The sequence below is a fragment of the Salvelinus alpinus genome, chromosome 17, assembly GCF_045679555.1.
Source record: "Salvelinus alpinus chromosome 17, SLU_Salpinus.1, whole genome shotgun sequence".
In the NCBI taxonomy this organism is placed as follows: domain Eukaryota; kingdom Metazoa; phylum Chordata; class Actinopteri; order Salmoniformes; family Salmonidae; genus Salvelinus; species Salvelinus alpinus.
The window spans coordinates 3,146,762-3,168,937 of NC_092102.1; the positions used below are offsets into that span (position 1 = coordinate 3,146,762).

General features: G+C 44.5%; 1 protein-coding gene and 1 long non-coding RNA gene across 6 annotated transcripts in view; both read right to left on the reverse strand.

Moving 5' to 3' along the window:
• The window catches only part of LOC139541973 (liprin-alpha-3-like), a 63,299-nt gene extending 50,481 nt beyond the window's left edge, over nt 1–12,818 (reverse strand). The window contains exons 1-8 of one of the 5 annotated variants that reach the window (XM_071346914.1): nt 12,541–12,774; nt 10,365–10,599; nt 7,988–9,142; nt 1,783–1,884; nt 1,097–1,261; nt 858–932; nt 682–741; nt 371–496 (exon numbers count right to left, since the gene is read on the reverse strand). In XM_071346914.1, coding sequence (XP_071203015.1) covers nt 371–496; nt 682–741; nt 858–932; nt 1,097–1,261; nt 1,783–1,884; nt 7,988–8,314 — 855 coding nt within the window. In that variant the 5' untranslated portion in view covers nt 8,315–9,142; nt 10,365–10,599; nt 12,541–12,774. Of the gene's footprint in view, nt 1–370; nt 497–681; nt 742–857; nt 933–1,096; nt 1,262–1,782; nt 1,885–7,987; nt 9,143–10,364; nt 10,600–12,540 lie in introns of all 5 variants that reach the window. The other 4 variants (XM_071346912.1, XM_071346915.1, XM_071346916.1 and 1 more) reach the window with 4 other exon arrangements.
• A 3,493-nt stretch (nt 12,819–16,311) lies between these two features.
• On the reverse strand, nt 16,312–18,289 carry LOC139543227 (uncharacterized). Its single transcript, XR_011668625.1, has 4 exons — nt 18,166–18,289; nt 17,401–17,461; nt 17,227–17,313; nt 16,312–16,643 (listed from the first exon to the last, which is right to left on the reverse strand). It is a non-coding gene; the product is annotated as an uncharacterized lncRNA (long non-coding RNA).
• Between the last annotated feature and the right edge of the window lie 3,887 nt (nt 18,290–22,176).

The window sequence follows — 22,176 nt, forward strand, 5'->3', positions numbered from 1 at the left end:
ACAGCATGGTACTGTGTTCTGAATTACAGAAAATTACTAGCAGTGATATTCAGGATAAGGTTTGAAGAAATCCTTAAAATACAGTATATTACTGTTTTCTGTTGGGGTACAGCATTCTCACGGATGCAACAAATATAGCCTCTTACAAGGCACTACTTAAAATACATTAATGAGCCAGAGACTCTTTCACCGCCCACAACATTTTCCCACAATGCGCCATAATTAATTCTGTAAAACACATTTACAGTATTTTACTGTGCATTTTAAAAATGTTTACTGTTGAAATTACAGAAACATCTTACAGTGTAGGCAATGCATACATGTACCAAAACATGTAGGGTAGGCTACATTCTCTCGCTCTCTCACCCACCTGTCGACACATCAGGGCCAGTCTCTCTTTCAGCTGGGAGAGCTCAGCTCTTAGGCGCTCTATCTCCGTTTCTCTCTGTCTGTCAATCTCACCGTCCAATCCAGAAGACGGTCCATTGGGTAGGCGCTGATGTCACCGGCGACGATGGATTTCGAGAAAGGAGAGCGACGGGAAATGAGATCAATTAGACCCATGTTGAATATCAGAGACACATCATAATACCCATATACTATATACTGTAGTACTGTTATTAACGTTTGGACGCTAACAAACTTAAATACTGGAACCAACGTGCATAAATCCCGCCTTACATCTTTCCCGCCGTCCATCCCTTGTTGCCGTCTTTTAATTGGGTCTCTTAAAGAGATGACCTGCAAGAGAGGTAAATGGCAAAAAATAGAGTGAATGCTTTTGATTCTTTCTTATTGTCAAGAAATTGAGATATAACGTGCTCTAATAAAACATGTGTATCCCGTATGGCTTTTACCTCTTGTGCTGTGGCTTGTAGTTGATCCTCCAAAAGAGTCACTCTCTCAAGGGCCACCCGGAGTCGCTCTCGAACCTTAGGGCCAAAAATGAGAAACAAATGAGAAACGCTGAGAAATGTGTCTGTCTGGATCCCTTCATCAAAACAATACAGCGACTGTTAAGAGAAAAGCTACAGTAGCTGCTTTTGAGTGGGATGGAGACCCAAAATGGGAGCCGCCTGGTGACCTGGTCGCCCACCTTCTCATCCAAAGCCTTGTGGTGTTCAAACAGGGACTTGAGGGCCTTGAGGACCTCCACTTCACTGGAGACCCCTGCTGGGGACTGGGCCTGTCTCTTCACCACCGTCATCCTCAGACTGCGCTCATGACGGGACACAAGACACTCCAGGTGCTCTAGTAACAACTATATATGGGAAGGGAGAGGGAAAGATGGAAAGAGAGAGAAGGGGGGGGGAGAGAGTAGGAGAAAGAGACAGCCAGAAAGAGGCATATAAAGAGATTGAGGGAGAGGTAGAGGGAGAAAGAGAGAGAGGCAGAAGAGTTAGCAACACACGGAAGGAGATGGAGACGGGCAAAGGAAAGGAGAGAAAGACAGGCAAAGTAGGAGGTGGAGAAAAAGAAGGAAAAGGGAGGACAGAGAAGGTAAGAGAGGCAGAGGAAGAGAGAGAGACAATGTGGCAGAATGACAGAGTTTAGAGGGAGTAGATAGGAGTGGAAGAGCATAAGGTAGCAGAAAGAGAAGGGGGAGAAACATGGAGAAAAAGAGAGGGCAGAGGGACGGTGGGAGAAAATGTGAAAGTGTGTACTAGGGAGGAGAAGAGGGAATAATATAATGAATCAATACCACAACTACAATGGGTGAGAAAGAACAAACACAACTGCTGGGAAAGTGCTAAGGAGTAAAATGGCTGATCAACATCTTACACGTGTGTTGTTTCTCTCCGCCTTGAGCTCAGAAATCTCCTCTTCCCTCTCCAGTAGCTGCTCCCGGCAAACATTCAGCTCCTTAGTCAGCACAGCAAACTCCTGCAGAACCCCCAAGCAACATAACATTCATGAACAATATGGGCGACTTGTAACATGCTCACATATACTCAATCAATGTAGACGCAATATTACAGGAAATATACTGTAATCAGCAAGGTGTGCAACCAACTCTGAAAACACACACACACACACACGTGCAGACATTGAAGCAGTAAGCAAGCATAATAATCATGTACTGATACACTGACACAGATTACGCTGCGGTGACACTATCAGGCTCAGAGCCGCCTATGTCAACTGGCCTTCAAGGATTAAATCACTGAGTTACACAATGATACTGCACTGAAAGGCACTGGAATGGCGAGAAACACAGCATTGATATGTCACTTACAATACTAACTGGAAACACTGTCAACAACAGTGTGAGTAAAATATCTTGCCATCAGAAGGTAACACAGCATGCAACACTTTTCTAATTATTCCTTATGATCCTTACCCTTCCAAAAAAAGTGAAAATGATCCCTATTATTTGGAAGAAAAAGGAAACCCCCAAATGAAGCTTGGTTTTGGCAGCACACGCTTTATAATGTTCATTTTGGAGGCACAAGCTTAGGACCTTTTCACTTGACTACCTTCAGACTGGAGGACTACAGTGACAATGCGTACGCTGCAATGTAAGCGATAACAATTGCTGTCATCAACATGGCCTAAGACACAAAGAAACATGCAGCATGAAATGTAATGCAACAGCGATGGGAGTCAGAGATAAGAGAAGGAGAGTATACAGATGGTGACACAGTAGGATTGTTGGCACTCTGCTTTCTGGGGTTGGTCCTTGTTTGGATAAGGGTCAGAATTTCACTTGGCATCTCTGGTCATTTATTTTTATTCCATCTCTCTCATTCTCGCTGTCTGTATGATCATTGAGAGACTTTGGGCTCATTGAGAGACTTTGGGACTTTGGACTCCTATTTAAAGAGTAGCATACAAACATACCCTTTATCACACGGTCCAATTAGTAGTTGTGTGCTATATACTGTACAGTTCACGTATGCTTTGTTTATTGTACAGAGTGTGTGTTGTGTACTTGTATGTACACTTACTAGTTCTAATCTAAAATCACAGAATGGTACTGGGGTACCGTTCAAAAATCTTGTTTTCAGAATAAGCTGTGTGTGTGTGCAGTTGAGGCTCCGTAAACCAAGCATACATTTATTAAACTACATATTAATAAAAACAAAAACATAACATAAACTGTGGATGTCTGTAGGATCAGGGCAACCATCTCAGTGAGAAAAGCTAAATACAGCAGCCACTGTGTGTCTTCTAGCAGTGCATATTCTGCATATTTGGAGACCTTGAGAAACTCCTTGATTTCAGGCAACAACTCACTGAATCTCCCTAAAAATGTCCTTCGGCTCAGCCAACGCACATCCGTGTGCAGCAGCAGGTCTGTGTGCTCCGCTTCAGTCTCTTCTAAGTGAGCACGAAATAGCCTCCGCTGTAGGCTTCTTGCTCAAATAGAACGCACAATCTTCATCGCAACATCCATCACCTCTTTCATGTTTAACATCTTCCCACACAAAGCTTGCTGATGAATTACGCAGTGATAACTAAACTCAGCAAAATAATTAACGTCCTCTCACTGTCAACTGCGTTTATTTTCAGCAAACTGAACATGTGTAAATATTTGTATGAACATAACAAGATTCAACAACTGAGACATAAAATGAACAAGTTCCACAGACATTTGACTAACAGAAATGGAATAATGTGTCCCTGAATAAAGGGGGGGGTCAAAAACAAAAGTAACAGTTAGTGTCTGGTGTGGCCACCAGCTGCATTAAGTACTGCAGTGCATCTCCTCCTCATGGACTGCACCAGATTTGCCAGTTCTTGCTGTGATGTGTTACCCAACTCTTCCACCAAGGCACCTGCAAGTTCCTGGACATTTCTGGGGGGAATGGCACTCGACCTCACCCTCCGATCCAACAGGTCGCAGATGTGCTCAATGGGATTGAGATCCTGGCTCTTCGCTGGCCATGGCAGAACACTAACATTCCTGTCTTGCAGGAAATCACGCACAGAACGAGCAGTATGGCTGGTGGTATTGCCATGCTGGAGGGTCATGTCAGGATGAGTCTGACAAACGAACAAACGAAGAAGGGTACCACATGAGGGAGGAGGATGTCGTCCCTGTAACGCACAGCGATTGAGATTAACTGCAATGACAACAAGCTCAGTCCGATGATGCTGTGACACACCGCCCCAGACCATGACGGACACTCCACCTTCAAATCGATCCCACTCCAGAGTACAGGCCTCGGTGTAATGCTCATTCCTTCGATGATAAACGCAAATCCAACCATCACCCCTGGTGAGACAAAACCGCGACTCGTCAGTGAAGAGCACTTTTTGCCAGTCCTGTCTGGTCCAGCGACGGTGGGTTTATGCCCATAGGTGACGTTGTTGCCGGTGATGTCTGGTGAGGCCTACAGGCCTACAAGCCCTCAGTCCAGCCTCTCTCAGCCTATTGCGGACAGTCTGAACACTGATGAAGGGATTGTGCGTTCCTGGTGTAACACGGGCAGTTGCTGTTGCCATCCTGTACCTGTCCCGTAGGTGTGATGTTCGGATGTACCAATCCTGTGCAGGTGTTGTTACATGTGGTCTGCCACTGCGAGGACGATCAGCTGTCCGTCCTGTCTCCCTGTAGCGTTGTCTTAGGCGTCTCACAGTACGGACATTGCAATTTATTGCCCTGGCCACATCTGCAGTCCTCGTGCCTCCTTGCAGCATGCCTAAGGCACGTTTACGCAGATGAGCAGGGACCCTGGGCATCTTTCTTTTGGTGTTTTTCAGAGTCAGTAGAAAGGCCTCTTTAGTGTCCTAAGTTTTCATAACAGTGACCTTAATTGCATACCATCTGTAAGCTGTTAGTGTCTTAACGACGGTTTCACAGGTTCATGTTCATTAATGTTTATGGTTCATTGAACAAGCATGTGAAACAGTGTAGGGCACAACTTAAGATCTGTGAAGTTATTTGGATTTTTACAAATTATCTTTGAACGACAGGATTCTGAAAAGGGACGTTTCTTTTTTTGCTTAGTTTAAGATAATAAGATGCTATGGTTGCCGCCTTCTCTTTGGTCACTGGCCTGTGAAAATTGACTGCTGCGCTGCCAGTAGATTTTTTTGTTCTTGTACCTGTCACGATCGTTATAAGAAGTGGACCAAGATGCAGCGTGGTATGTTTCCATCCTTTTATTTGGAAGAGAAACTTAAAGAACAAAAACAATAAAGCAAACAAACGAAACGTGAAGCTCAGAGTAGTGCTCACAGGCAACTATACCTAGACAAGATCCCACAAAGCACAATGGGGAAATGGCTACCTAAATATGATCCCCAATCAGAGACCACGATAAACAGCTGCCTCTGATTGGGAACCATACCAGGCCAACATAGACATATAACTCCCCTAGATAACCCACCCTTAATCACACCCTGACCTAACCAACATAGCGAATAAACAGCTCTCTGTGGTCAGGGCGTGACAGTACCTTTCTTCTTCGTAATTCAGTCTTTGCTGGAAAATCTCTTTCCTAGTTTTTGTGTGTAGTTTTAAAATGTTGTTCTATGTTACCGTTCTTTGGGATAGTGATGCTATTATGGCAGATGAGGCACACACATTTTGAGTTTGACAGGCAAAAAAATAATACTCCTCCCATTCCTTGTGGAAATTATACGTTTTCAGATATTTTGAATCCTTCCCTTCACTCATTATTGCTGCTGTCGACCACACAACTTAAGAACAATTTAAGAACGAATCTGTCTACAGTCGTGGCCGAAAGTTTTGAGAATGACACAAATATTAATTTCCACAAAGTTTCCTGCTTCAGTGTCTTTAGATATTTTTGTCAGATGTTACTATGGAATACTGAAGTATAATTACAAGCATTTCATAAGTGTCAAAGGCTTTTATTGACAATTCCATGAAGTTGATGCAAAGAGTCAATATTTGCAGTGTTGACCCTTCTTTTTCAAGACCTCTGCAATCCACCCTGGCATGTTGTCAATTAACTTCTGGGCCACATCCTGACTGATGGCAGCCCGTTCTTGCATAATTAATGCTTGGAGTTTGTCAGAATATGTGGGTTTTTGTTTGTCCACCCGCCTCTTGAGGATTGACCACAAGTTCTCAATGGGATTAAGGTCTGGGGAGTTTCCTGGCCATGGACCCAAAATCTCGATGTTTTGTTTCCCGAGACAATTAGTTATCACTTTTGCCTTATGGCAAGGTGCTCCATCATGCTGGAAAAGGCATTGTTCGTCACCAAACTGTTCCTGGATGGTTGGGAGAAGTTGCTCTGGAAGGATGTGTTGGTACCATTCTTTATTCATGGCTGTGTTCTTAGGCAAAATTGTGAGTGAGGCCACTCCCTTGGCTGAGAAGCAACCCCACACATGAATGGTCTCAGGATGCTTTACTGTTGGCATGACACAGGACTGATGGTAGCGCTCACCTTGTCTTCTCCGGACAAGCTTTTTTCCGGATGCCCCAACAATCGGAAAGGGGATTCATCAGAGAAAATGACTTTACCCCAGTCCTCAGCAGTCCAATCCCTGTAACTTTTGCAGAATATCAGTCAGTCCCTGATGTTTTTCCTGGAGAGAAGTGGCTTCTTTGCTGCCCTTCTTGACATCCTCCAAAAGTCTTTGCCTCACAGTGCGTGCAGAAGCACTCACACCTGCCTGCTGCCATTCCTAAGCAAGCTCTATACTGGTGGTGCCCTGATCCCGCAGCTGAATCAACTTTAGGAGACGGTCCTGGCGCTTGCTGGACTTTCTTGGGTGTCCTGAAGCCTTCTTCACAACAACTGAACCGCTCTCCTTGAAGTTCTTGATGATCCGATAAATGGTTGATTTAGGTGCAATCTTACTGGCAGCAATATCCTTGCCTGTGAAGCCCTTTTTGTGCAAAGCAATGATGACGGCACGTGTTTCCTTGCAGGTAACCATGGTTGACAGAGGAAGAACAATTATTCCAAGCACCACCCTCCTTTTGAAGCTTCCAGTCTGTTATTCAAACTCAATCAGCATGACAGAGTGATCTCCAGCCTTGTCCTCGTCAACACTCACACCTATGCTAACGAGAGAATCACTGACATGATGTCAGCTGGTCCTTTTGTGGCAGGGCTGAAATGCAGTGGAAATGTTTTTTGGGGATACAGTTCATTTGCATGGCAAAGAGGGACTTTGCAATTCATCTGATCCCTCTTCATAACATTCTGGAGTATATGCAAATTGCCATCATACAAATTGAGGCAGCAGACTTTGTGAAAATTCATATTTGTGTCATTCTCAAAACGTTTGACCACGACTGTACAAAGTTAGTATATATGCCCACTGAAGTAGATTACCCTTCACCTACTGTGGCCATGAAGGTCAATCTAATGAAAAATATGAACACAGTACTACTGTATAATGTCCTATCAGATCCATAGGCTATTACACCTATTACCAATGACTGTATGGTAATTACAGTGCTAAAAACAAACAAATGTTTCCCTCAATCTGAGATGAAAAATAGCTCAAAGAAAATGCCGACAGTAAGGGAGCAAAAAGACAAAAGGGAACACAAGCACAAATCCTCTCCATGTGTAAGTACAATACCGGTTATTTTAAAGAGGCAGGACTGGAATTAATTGACGTCCCTCTCTACACTTGATCGTTTTTCTCTATATGGTGGAGCACACTGATCTGCCACTGCAGGGATTTATTGTGAGCCAGCTTTGCTCTGCAACTGACGCATACACAGACAAGCATGCGCATGCATGAACACACGCGCACACATATGCAGTCGCACACACGCACACCCGCACCACACACAAACACGCACGCACAAATACACACTCAGACACGCCAATCACACCCACATACTCACTCACATGAAAATACATTGACTGTACCCCCACTCATACATACTGTACCCCCCAACGCACGCACGCATGCACACACACACACACACACACACACACACACACACACACACACACACACACACACACACACACACACACACACACACACACACACACACACACACACACACACACACACACACACACACACACTACTGTACCTGTGGCAGGGCGATGGACAACTGTCTGGAGAGGGAGTCCTTCTCATGGCCTAGCTCTCTGAGGCGTAGCTGGGCCGTCCCAAGGCTGTCCTGGGTCTCCTTCAGGCTCTCCAGCAGCCTCTCCCTCTCGGTCAGCATGTTGACCATCAGGGACTCCAGGTTCCCTGTGCTGCCTCCCTCATCACCCCCACCCCTTGATTCTCCTCGGCCACCGTAGCCCTCTCCCTCTATGGCCCCACCAGGGCCCCCAGCCCCGACCCCAGGAGAGGAGGGGCCTCCACCGCGCCCGTCCTCCGAAATGGTGGGCATCACTTCGCACATCATCATGAGACTGGAGAGTGTGTGGCGGGTTCTGAGAGAAAACGTCTATGTTGGGAGTTTGTGTTTACCCAAAAGCCCTGTGTGCAGGTGGGTCAAAGTGTGTGTACGTGTGATTCGTTGACAGAATGTCTGTTACTTGAACGAGATCTTCTGTTTGAGTCTGTTCATCTCTGACTGAAATGACAGTGTATAAAAAAGATAAATTGTTCCTTTTTTCTTTGTAAAAAATAGCTTTTAATCATGTTTGACGCTTCCATTTCACTCCTTCTGATTCCATCTATTGCATTACTTCTTCTCTCCAAAACAACACTAATAAATAGGCCTAGTGCACTTTTCTCTCTCGCTGCTTTTTTCTTACTGTGCAACAACCTGGGTTTTGTTTACCAGGAAGGAACTATGTCAGGGTTCCCCAACTGGCGGCCTGCGGGGCCGGGACAAATTTGGCCCTCTGGTGATATTTTTTGGCCCCCCGAAGTTTGCAGAGCAAAGAAAATTGTTATTTCTTTCTTTTTGGACATTAATGACTGTAAAATCACCAGCAAATCAGCTACAATTATTATGTTTTAGTCAAATGTTATATCTGTTTGGGCTTCTTGCGGTCAGTTCCGGCCCCCAGACCATCCACTGAAGAAAAAATCAGCCCGCGGTTGAATCTAGTTGATAATCCCTGATCTATGTGCTCTTGAATGACCGAAGGAGGAAGTATCTATGTGAAACTGGGCTGTGGTAGGAGTCTAGCATTGGCTGAGGAAAGGGAGGGCAGGAATGGATAGTGGAAGGCCCACCTTCCGACTGGATCCACAGGTTGGGTCTTCACAACACCCGGAGCGATAGCTGAAAGAAATAAAGATAGACAAAGCGTCATACTAGGCCCACCTCAGTTAATGCACTGTATACAACATAGGAAAAGACAAGCTAGGCCAGTACTACAACTACTGTAAGACAATTCCACAACATAAACCTGTACTGTAACTTGATGTACTGTAAGTGTAGTAATCTCAAGCATCTCTCAAACATGGACAGATAATGATACGAAATATGTAATGAAATATAGGTGCGGGACCTGGGTCGTGTTCAGCAGGACACGTGTTTGCAAATGTTTTACACTGGAAAACAAAACGATCTGTGTTCTTATTGGTAGTACCTCCCCATTTCTACATGTTTTCTCCCTACTAAACATGACCCAGATATTGACCACATCTAGTGTGTTATACATATTAGTGTATTCTCTGTGATTAAACAAACAAAGCGTGTGCAAGGCACCAATACAGCACTAATGCACCTGATTCAGCTAATCAAGTTTTGAAAAAATTGCTGATTATTTGATTCAATCCTGGTCCTGGGGAGACACGGAGTGTGCAGGCTTTTGAGACCACGCAGACCTATGTAACCTAATCTAAATGCTGAAGACATGCCCAGTTCCAGACCCTCACCTCTCCAGATTGGGGAGCAGACCGGCACATAGTGGCTCTGTAGTCTTTTCGAGAGAGACTACTAGTGGTACAGTAATAACAACGGGCTGCGCGGGAAGACTACAACTCCCAGCCTGTGTCCCAATACTTTACACACCCTTCCTTCCCTTATATTTATCTAATGATCACAGATCAATAAGGTGACTGGATGAAAAAGCTTGTTTCCCACACCTGTCCAGTTTAGTTTTGTGAACAGAGAGGATAGGCCTAAAATAGAGATCTAAGGAAAGATCAGTGTTTTTCTTCAAGCCTGGTCCTGGGCACCCACAGGCTGTGCAGGCATATGTCCCTGCCCCTTGTTAACACATAATTCATTTAATAAATTGGGGTCTGGAAACTGGTGTGTTAGTGCTGTAATAGATGTAAAGCCTGCACACCCTGTGAGTCCCCAGTCAGGACCAGTAAGGAATAACACTGGTCTAGGACCATTGTTACATTTTATTACATGATGTGGTGGCTGTAGATAGGGCAAGTCAGGCCATCAGAACCATGAGTCAGTCTGGGTAACCACTATAGCATTCCCTCCATGACCTGCCAGGAAGAGGATGTCTGGCAAACTGTAACCCACCCAGCACCTACTGCACCTGGGTTACTCCTGCTGCTATATCAGCATCTTCCATCTCATCCAGGAGAGGTAAGGAGGACCACCAAGGCTGTCTCTCATGCCATCCTTCTACTGGTACGGGCAGTGGTCTCCAACCCTGGTCCTGAAGAGCTACTCGCTGTGCAGGCTTTTGTTCCAGCCCAGCACTGACACACCTGATTCAGCTCTGAGGTAGGGGTACTTAGTGATGGCCAGTGCACTGCCTGTACTGGGGACTAGAGAGACAGAGGACTAGAGATATTTACAGAGACACATTCAAAAGCAATGCAGAACACTGCCATATGATGAAAGCACAAACAGACTGGACAACCAGGCAATGTGACCCTTTGGCCCCTGCACTTCAGGACAAGTACTAGATGTGGCCCAAGCCTTTCCACAAAATATAATACCAATAGTAATGTAGTAGTATTTTCATTATCTTTGTGAGGTAGGCTATTCAAACATGTTAATGGCAATTACAAACAGTTGACACGAGGATACAAAAGCGACAAACCTCTCAAGACAAGCAAAGTCCCAAATGATGGACAAATTATTATATAGAGTCAAAGATGATTGGGCTTGTGATAAGATATTCCATCATTTTTCATGGCAAGAATAGGACTATAGGGGCAGCTGATTTTAAGCGTACTCAGCTTATGAATGCTAGTTGGTCATCTAGCACCATGTCTTCTTTGCACCTGACACACTGACTAATATGCAATGTCGACTAATACTGCATCATTGAACAGCTACAAAACGATCTCTGTATACAATTTATCATCATACTTGCCATCACCCTCATCATCTCTGTCAACACCCTATAGCTGTCACATTCCTAACATGGTGGTGGTTGTTCTTTCCAGCCCAGAGTAGTAGGCCATCTCATGGTTGCTCTCTATATGGCCAATTAGGAGCAGGCCTCAATCTTGTACAGTATTAGGTTACTAAAATAGCAGCTATCCACGAATGGGGGACTAATAAGGAAAATATGAAACGTTTGAGAGAGAGAGAGAGAGAGAGAGAGAGAGAGAGAGAGAGAGCGATTGACGAGGAAGGAAGGAGCAAGGCAGCCTACACAGCGCTGTTCACCAGACATTGGGGGGGAGAGGGGAGTGTGGCCAAGCCTTTCGCTATTACCGACATTGGAAGAAAGTGGGGCATGATCTGTTCACCATAAATGTTGTCTTATATAGCCTACTCAGCATTTACGCACACATTAAATTATTTACTTGACATTTTTACACATTAATGATGACTGAGACAGCGGCGGTTTGTCCTGTGACACATTATTCACAATAGCAAACACAACTAGCCTATTTAAATCCATCTCATATCACGAAACGCATCATTGAAATCAATAACTGATTGTCGGCAGCTGGGCAGAGCGAGACAGAATCAAAGGAAGGAAAGACAATCAAACATGTTTTTAATCGCATCCCCAACAGTGTTTCAGTGCTGAAAATGAGGCGTTTGGAGATGACAGCTATAGACTACTTCCATGTTTTAATGTATGGAAAGAAAAATATAATTTGATAAAACACACACACACAGCCCCACACAACTACAGACATTCCTGAATGTTCATAAAAACATCCACAGTTTGCAGGAAGATATCTCGATGGTTAACGCTCATCATGCCATAGGATATAGGCTACTCATTTTATGGAGAACAGCACGTCAGAAATACACTGAACGGGATCCAAAATACATGTCACGCATTTGATACAATTTACTCCAGAGACAAACGAGAGAAAAGCACAAAAATAATGCTTATTCTTGGAAATCGTTGCTTAATAACGGTAGTTTATATGCTAGTGTATTAGTTTATTATAGGCTTATGAGAACTTGGCAATGCATAGGCTACATATAACGTTATTTGTAGGCTACATTCTCTCTCTCTCTCGTGAGCGCCCTAAATACATCGAGGTGTGTGTTGCTAACGTGTGTTGCTAACGCACCTGTAGGTTTAGTACAGTACAGGTGCCTCGTTTATTTTTATTGCATCGTTTATTGTATGTATTTACCTCCCTCCTATATTCCCCTCCCTTCCTGACAACACAATAAACATAGGCTAACTGGTTATCGGCCACACACAAACGCACACATTTTCACAGACTCTTCTCGTTTCATGCCATAAGAAAATGGGTTGCGAGGGGCGGTGGAAGTTACATCCTTACCACAGTCATCGCGCGATGCTCATACTGTCCAAATCTGACGTTAAATATGTCTCGGACACATCTCCGCGGATTATGCCTCCGTGCCTGTGCTGCTTTCAAATACCCAGATATATGGTTCCCCCTGTCTCTCTCCTTTCCACGTGTAAACGGCATAAGGGAGCGGGGAGCGGCGCTACACCACCTTACCATAGCCTCCCCCTCTGTCGGATTGGAAGGCAATAGGTCTTAAAGAAACATCCTCTCAGCATTCTCCACATCTCTCTGTGATTTCCTCGCGCGCGCACACACACACACAAAACACACACACTGAGGCCAAACAAACACCTGATTTAATTACAAGTCCCCCTGACTGCAGCGTACGATTCCCCCTGACTGCGACTTGCGAGTCCCCCTGACTGCGGCGTGCAATTCCCCCTGACTGCGGTGTGCAATTCCCCCTGACTGCGGCGTGCGATTGCCCCTGACTGATTTAATTACAAGTCCCCCTGACTGCAGCGTACGATTCCCCCTGACTGCGACTTGCGAGTCCCCCTTACTGCGGCGTCTGATTCCCCCTGACTGCGGCGTGCGATTCCCCCTGACTGCGGCGTGCGATTCCCCCTGACTGCGGCGTGCGATTCCCCCTGACTGCGGAGTGCGATTCCCCCTGACTGCGGCGTGCGATTCCCCCTGACTGCGGCGTGCGATTCCCCCTGACTGCGGCGTGCGATTCCCCCTGACTGCGACTTGCGATTCCCCCTGACTGCGGCGTGCGATTCCCCCTGACTGCGGCGTGCGATTCCCCCTGACTGCGGCGTGCGATTCCCCCTGACTGCGGAGTGCGATTCCCCCTGACTGCGGCGTGCGATTCCCCCTGACTGCGGCGTGCGATTCCCCCTGACTGCGGCGTGCGATTCAGGGCCGGGCTCAATGTGGGCGGAGTCAAACGATGGACTCCGCCCACGTTTGACCACGCCCATGGGTTTTTGTTCATCTGAGGTTTTACAGTGACACACCGAATACAGACACACACCAAATACAGACACACACGTTTGTGCAAGGCACACGTTGAATAAAAACGTTTTTCATTTTTGAAGATAGTAAGAAAAATTATATAAATGTGGTACCAGCAGTTGTGTTGTAACACTTTTTGCTTCATGCTATATTTGAGACAAGCTATGGATATTGTTGGTGTGAACAGACTTGTTATGTATGTCATGTCCTGTTAAAATTGTGTTGATAAATGTTACATTATTTAATTGAGCATATATATATATATACACTGCTCAAAAAAATAAAGGGAACACTTAAACAACACAATGTAACTCCAAGTCAATCACACTTCTGTGAAATCAAACTGTCCACTTAGGAAGCAACACTGATTGACACTAAATTTCACATGCTGTTGTGCAAATGGAATAGACAACAGGTGGAAATTATAGGCAATTAGCAAGACACCCCCAATAAAGGAGTGGTTCTGCAGGTGGTGACCACAGACCACTTCTCAGTTCCTATGCTTCCTGGCTGATGTTTTGGTCACTTTTGAATGCTGGCGGTGCTTTCACTCTAGTGGTAGCATGAGACGGAGTCTACAACCCACACAAGTGGCTCAGGTAGAGCAGCTCATCCAGGATGGCACATCAATGCGAGCTGTGGCAAGAAGGTTTGCTGTGTCTGTCAGCGTAGTGTACAGAGCATTGAGGCGCTACCAGGAGACAGGCCAGTACATCAGGAGACGTGGAGGAGGCCGTAGGAGGGCAACAACCCAGCAGCAGGACCGCTACCTCTGCCTTTGTGCAAGGAGTAGCAGGAGGAGCACTGCCAGAGCCCTGCAAAATGACCTCCAGCAGGCCACAAATGTGCATGTGTCTGCTCAAACGGTCAGAAACAGACTCCATGAGGGTGGTATGAGGTCCCGACGTCCACAGGTGGGGGTTGTGCTTACAGCCCAACACCGTGCAGGACGTTTGGCATTTGCCAGAGAACACCAAGATTGGCAAATTCGCCACTGGCGCCCTCTGCTCTTCACAGATGAAAGCAGGTTCACACTGAGTACATGTGACAGACGTGACAGAGTCTGGAGACGCCGTGCACCATCCTCCAGCATGACCGGTTTGGCGGTGGGTCAGTCATGGTGTGGGGTGGCATTTCTTTGGGGGGCCGCACAGCCCTCCATGTGCTCGCCAGAGGTAGCCTGACTGCCATTAGGTACCGAGATGAGATCCTCAGACCCCTTGTGAGACCATATGCTGGTGCGGTTGGCCCAGAGTTCCTCCTAATGCAAGACAATGCTAGACCTCATGTGGCTGGAGTGTGTCAGCAGTTCCTACAAGAGGAAGGCATTGATGCTATGGACTGGCCCGCCCGTTCCCCAGACCTGAATCCAATTGAGCACATCTGGGACATCATGTCTCGCTCCATCCACCAACGCCACGTTGCACCACAGACTGTCCAGGAGTTGGCGGATGCTTTAGTCCAGGTCTGGGAGGAGATCCCTCAGGAGACCATCCGCCACCTCATCAGGAGCATGCCCAGGCGTTGTAGGGAGGTCATACAGGCACGTGGAGGCCACACACACTACTGAGCCTCATTTTGACTTGTTTTAAGGACATTACATCAAAGTTGGATCAGCCTGTAGTGTGGTTTTCCACTTTAATTTTGAGTGTGACTCCAAATCCAGACCTCCATGGGTTGATAAATTTGATTTCCATTGATCATTTTTGTGTGATTTTGTTGTCAGCACATTCAACTATGTAAAGAAAAAAGTATTTAATAAGAATATTTCACTCATTCAGATCTAGGATGTGTTATTTTAGTGTTCCCTTTATTTTTTTGAGCAGTGTAGTTAGGGTTGGAAATTTCAGAGTTTTTGGTGGGCTTCCTAAGCCAGGATTCAGACACGGCTAGGACATCCGGGTTGGCAGAGTGTGCTAAAGCAGTGAATAAAACAAACTTAGGGAGGAGGCTTCTAATGTTAACATGCATGAAACCAAGGCTTTTACGGTTACAGAAGTCAACAAATGAGAGCGCCTGGGGAATGGGAGTGGAGCTAGGCACTGCAGGGCCTGGATTAACCTCCACATCACCAGAGGAAGAGAGGAGGAGTAGGATAAGGGTACGGCTAAAGGCTAAAAGAACTGGTCGTCTAGTACGTTCCGAACAGAGAGTAAAAGGAGCAGATTCAAGGCATAATATACAGACAAGGGTATGGTAGGATGTGAATACAGTGGGGGTAAACCTGTTCATAGGGTGACGATGAAAGAGATATTGTCTCTAGAAATATAATTTAAACCAGGTGATGTCACCGCATGTGTGGGAGATGGAACTAAAGGGTTAACTAAGGCGTATTAAGCACGGCTAGAGGCTCGACAGTGAAATAAGGCAATAATTACTAACCAAAACAGCAATGGACAAGGCATATTGATGTTAGGGAGAGGCATGCATACCCGAGTGATCATAGGAGTCCAGTGAGTGGCTTCAGGCAGCTAGCGGGCCGGGGCAAGCAAGCTAGCAGACGGACCTTTGAGGGACGTCGCAACGGAAGAAAGTCTGTTGTGGCCCCCTCGTGCTGTTACGTCGGCAGACAGATCAGCAGGGCTCCGTGTGGTAAACCAGACCAATTGGCAAAATAGGTATAGTGGCCAAAGAATTTGTCCGATGGGCCTCTTAAGCCTCTTAAGCTAACAGTCCGATGTGCTCTAGACAGCTAGCGTAATGTAAGGGAATGTGTGTACAATGTGCTTTGTACATTAAGTTATACCAGTTCCAGTAAAGAGATCAGAGACTCTGTGACTTCTACATCATCTTTACTAAACACAATTAACAATTAACAATTAACACAGCAGACAAAACCAAGGTTTGACCTCTCCTCAAAAATGGCTTCACTCCTGCTCCTCAAAAGAGGCAAAGACAGTTATTTTCTTGTTGTCAACTGCCTCCACATAGAACATCTCATAATCTTTCTGTAACATGAATGGTTCCTTGAGGAGAATATTTCCCTCTTCATCCATGCGGTCTTCCCCGTCCATTCGAATTACACTAGGGGGGTAAACAGTGCCTTTAAATGTTTGGAATTCGCACCACCTTTCTGCCTCAAGGGTGTCCCTGGGAAGAACACCTGCTTCCTTGAAGAAAAAGGAAGAATAAATATTAAGAGTAGTGCCTCATTGGGTGATCAAGTCAAATTACACCCCACTTTCACAATACCAGCCATGCAAACAACATCTACTATTACTGAAGGGGTTTTCAGTGATATCTATAACTTTCATATGTTATAACAGAAAATAGGAGTAATATAATATACTGAATAGCCAGCATCTTACCATCAAAACAAACACCCCTGTCACGCCCTGACTTTATATTTGTTTTCTTTGTTTTTTGGTTAGGTCAGGGTGTGACAAGGGTGGTCTGTTTAGTTTTTGTATTGTGTAGGGGTTCCCTTGTCTAGGGTTTTTGTTTGTCTATGGGGATTTTGTATGGTCTATGGGTTTGTAGGTTTATGGTGGCCTGAGTTGGTTCCCAATCAGAGACAGCTGTTTCTCGTTGTCTCTGATTGGGGAGCCTATTTAGGTTGCCATTTTCCATGTTGGTTTTGTGGGCAGTTGTTTTCTGTTTTGTGTGTCTGCACCAGACAGAACTGTTTCGTTTGTTCCGCTTTGTTATTTTTTGTTCTAGTGTTCAGCTTTATTAAATATCATGAACAGGTACCATGCTGCACCTTGGTCTACTCCTTCTTCCTCAGACGAACATCGTTACAACCCCACAGTTGTTTGAGAAACCTTGGTTTTGTAGGCCCTGTGGTGTGAACAAGGTACAATTTTCAATAAGCTAATGACAATCAAATGGTATAGTTCAGTGGAATAGTTTAAAGGAATATCTAACCTGAACAACATCCACACCAAAGGTCCTCAAACGTCCAGGGGGCAAGATCCGAGTAATGTTTCTGTGAACACAGTGTATGTGAAAGTAAAGAAAAAGTACAATTCAACAGCTTTTTATACTTCAGCATGCATAACAGTTTTGAACACAGTTGGAACTGAATTAGCCCAAGTATATTTCACAACATGTGTTCCTGGACCAGAAAATCTATTTTCGATTGCAAACACACCATTTCTCACATCAATGCACTCACATGCCAAAAACTGTTCCTTGGACACTGTTTCAAAGCAATGTGTTTGTGCTTTCTTCGTAAATGTGTTTAAGTTTTTCTTATTTAACTTCAGTTTGCAGTGTGGACAAGTTACAATGACTTCTTGACTTGCCATGTATGTTGGGACCAGGTGATTTCATTATTGTATATACACTATGTGTAGGCTGTGTAGACTCACTATGTGTAACTAAGGTAATGGCATCAACGATACACATTTAGAGCCAGCCAAACACAAGGCATACATTGAAGAAACACAAATCAACGATCAAATTGATTACATAACTGTACATGTAAACCCAGGCTTACTGCTCAAGTAGGCAAATTTGTCCAAATAAGATTCCCTCATTGTGAGCAATTAGCTAGCTCACATGCAAATGGGTGCTAATTAACGCTATGCTAACATTGGTGCAGTAGTTGGTTATATAAAAAATATACCACTGCACTGGTATTACATGAATATTACAAAGTACATTATGCATAGTGACAGTCTCACTTACTTCCATAGTTTATATTTTTGTCCATGTAGATTAGGTTCGATTAAGATTGGCTTGCGTTGACGTTGATACCTCAGACGTTTACCTCAACTTGGGTGACCTTGAAGGAGACAGGAAGGGTTCGGGTTAAACGCGTTTGACTCCGCCCACATTGAGCCCGGCCCCGAACTGCACACTGCAGTCAGGGGCTTCTCTGAGAGACAGCTAGGCCATATTGACAGACAGACATACTTAACCATCATACCATGCGTTATGCACACTGTAAGATGTTTCTGTAATTTCAACAGTAAAACACTGTAGAATGCACAATAAATTCCCGTTAATGTGTTTTACAGCACATAAGACTTTTCCGCAATTTCAAAAGTAAAACACTGCAGAATGCACAGTAAAACACTGTAATACTTTGTTGCAGAGCACTGTAAGACTACTTTTCTGTCATTGCAACAGTAAACACTGTAAAATTACCTTAAATGAGTTTGATAGAATTAATGATGGTGCATTGAGGAAAATGTTGTGGGCGGGAAAAGTATCTTGCTCATTGACATATTTTGAGGTGTGCCTTGTAAGAGTCTATATTTGTTGCACCCGTGAGTGAGAATTCTGTACCCCCACAGAATACAGTAAAAATACAGTAATACAAACTGAAAATCTACAGCAATTTACTGGCCAATTGCGGCAAATCAGAATATGGTACCATAATGTATTTTTGGAGCAGCAAAAACCTTTTGAACACTAGTGGGTGCATGATATTGTTGTTTCTGACTCATTAACATATGTTGAGGGATGTCTTGTAAGAGGATATATTTGTTGCACCTGTTAGTGAGAACACTGTACGTGAATTTAACTGATATGTGGTAGTGGTTCCCTAACAATTACATTTATTTAGGCGACAGATCAGAGTGGCAGCAAGTCTCACACCTGAGTGGCTAGTCATGTCCTTTTGATCTGTTTTGCCTTGTAGTTACTTGTCAGTTGAGAAGCCTTTGTTGAGGCCTAAAGTGGAAGTGATATAAAACACCAAATATCAGTTGGTATGATGTAATATACAGTATAATTACATATTCACTATTAGCAGTTAATGAATAATTTTTCAATACAATTTAACAATAAAGTACTGTATTCTTTACTTAACTAGGCAAGTCAGTTAAGAACAAATTCTTATTTTCAATGACGGCCTAGGAACAGTGGGTTAACTGCCTTGTTCAGGGGCAGAACGACAGATCGGGGATTTGATCTTGCAACCTTTCGGTTACAAGTCCAACGCTCAAACCACTAGGCTACCTGCCGCCCCATATTATGGTGCATTGTGGAAAATTATTGTGGGAGGGTAAATAATCACTGTCTCATTAACATATTTTAAGGCGTGTCTATAGCTGTGGGAAAATCTTGCTGTTTGGGGGTGGGGGTGCTGCGATTTTATTTCAGCTGACGGGAAGTTTGGAAGCCTTTGTTTAGGCCTCTAGAAGTGCAAGTAATAAAACACTCCTATTATTAATGAATATGCTGTAATATCCAGTACAAATGCCTAGCATCCAACCTGCTTGCTCCAATCCCTTGAAATGTCTGTAAAATACTGTCAAAATATCTATCATACAGTTTATTTGTCACTTTTACAGTATTGTACTGTTTTTAATTGCTTTGGATATTGTAATAATTTACAGGACGCTGGCATCAAGTTACTGTGAATAGCTTAGTACTGTATTGGCACTATCCAGAGATAGTCATAGATATATATTCTGAAGACCACTGTATGCTTAACTACAACATTTTACAACAGTAATGGTTACAGAAATGTGTTACTTGCTATGACTGATGTGAGTAAAGGTAAATGTCACTGGGTCATTACAATAATATGCTGTTTGTACTGTAAATTGGTACTGTAAATTAGATTACAATAACTGACTCGATAATGTAAAGTAGATTACAGTAATATGTGTGGTAAATAAAAATTTTACAGTAGCTCTACTGTAAAATAAATGACAGTAACTTACTGGAAAATGAATGCCAGTTTGTTACTGTAATTTTACAGGAAATGTTTTACAGTGCATAACATGATAAGACCCTAACAAAGAAAAGTGAATATAGTGTGCTTTAGGCTAGTTTGAATATAAACTCAGCAAAAAAAGAAACGTCTCTTTTTAAGGACCCTGTCTTTCAAATATAATTAGTAAAAAAACAAATAACTTCACAGATCTTCAATGTAAAGGGTTGAAACACTGTTTTCCATGCTTGTTCAATGAACCATAAACAATTAATGAACATGCACCTGTGGAACAGTCGTTAAGACACTAACAGCTTACAGACGGTAGGCAATTAAGGTCACAGTTATGAAAATTTAGGACACTAAAGAGGCCTTCCTACTGACTGAAAAAGACCAAAAGGAAGATGCCCAGGGTCCCTGCTCATCTGCGTGAACGTGCCTTAGGCATGCTGCAAGGAGGCATGCGGACTGCATATGTGGCCAGGGCAATAAATTGCAATATCCATACTGTGAGACGCCTAAGACAGCGCTACAGGGAGACAGGACGGAGAGCTGATTGTCCTCGCAGTGGCAGACCACGTGTAACAACACCTGCACAGGATCGGTACATCAAAACATCACACCTGCGGGACAGGTACAGGATGGCAACAACAACTGCCTGAGTTACACCAGGAACGCACAATCCCTCCATCAGTGCTCAGACTGTCCGCAATAGGCTGTGAGAGGCTGGACTGAGGGCTTGTAGGCCTGTTGTTAGGCAGGTCCTCACCAGACATCACCGGTAACAACGTTGCCTATGGGCACAAACCCACCGTCGCTGGACCAGACAGGACTGGCAAAAAGTGCTCTTCACTGACGAGTCACGGTTTTGTCTCACCAGGGGTGATGGTCGGATTTGCATTTATCGTCGAAGGAATGAGTGTTACACCGAGGCCTGTACTCTGGAGCGGGATCGATTTGGAGGTGGGGGGTCCGTCATGGTCTGGGGCGATGTGTCACAGCATCATCGGACTGAGCTTGTTGTCATTGCAGGCAATCTCAATGCTGTACGGTACAGGGAAGACATCCTCCTCCCTCATGTGGTACCCTTCCTGCAGGCTCATCCTGACATGACCCTCCAGCATGACAATGCCACTAGCCATACTGCTCGTTCTGTGCATGATTTCCTGCAAGACAGGAATGTCAGTGTTCTGCCATGGCCCGCGAAGAGCCCGGATCTCAATCCCATTGAGCACGTCTGGGACCTGTTGGATCGGAGGGTGAGGGCTAGGGCCATTGCAAAATATCTAAAAAATAAGAAATTAAAGTAAGAATAATTAATGAGCAGCAGTTACAATAGTGTGGCTATATAAAGGGGGTACCGGTACAGAGTCAATGTGAGGGGTGCACCGGTTAGTCACGGTAATTCAAGGTAATATATACATATGAGCAGAATTATTAAAGTGACTTATGCATAGATAATAATAGAGAGAGTAGCAGTAGCGTAAAAGAGGGGGGAGTAGGGGATGCAAATAGTCTGGGTAGCCATTTGATTAGATGTACAGTAGACTTATGGCTTGGGAGTAGAAGCTGTTTAGAAGCCTCTTGGACCTAGACTTTGGTAGCAGAGAGAACAGTCTATGAATAGGGTGGCTGGAGTCTTTGACAATTTTTAGGGCCTTCCTCTGACACCGCCTGGTATAGAGGTCCTGGATGGCAGGAAGCTTCATCTGTGGATCTGTTCGGACGGTATACAAATTGGAGTAGGTCTAGGTTTCTGTGATAATTGTGTTGATGTGAGCCATGACCAGCCTTTCAAAGCACTTCATGGCAACAGACGTGAGTGCTATGGGTCGGTAGTCATTTTGGCAGGTTACCTTAGTGTTCTTGGGCACAGGGACTATGGCGGTCTGCTTGAAACATGTTGGTTTACAGACACAGACAGGGAGAGGTTGAAACTATACTTGTACAAATAACTTTTTAAGTTCGTAAAATGGCCTCTGATGTTTGTAATTTCACTCACTGCACCAATCAGTGAATATTTAACCGAATGT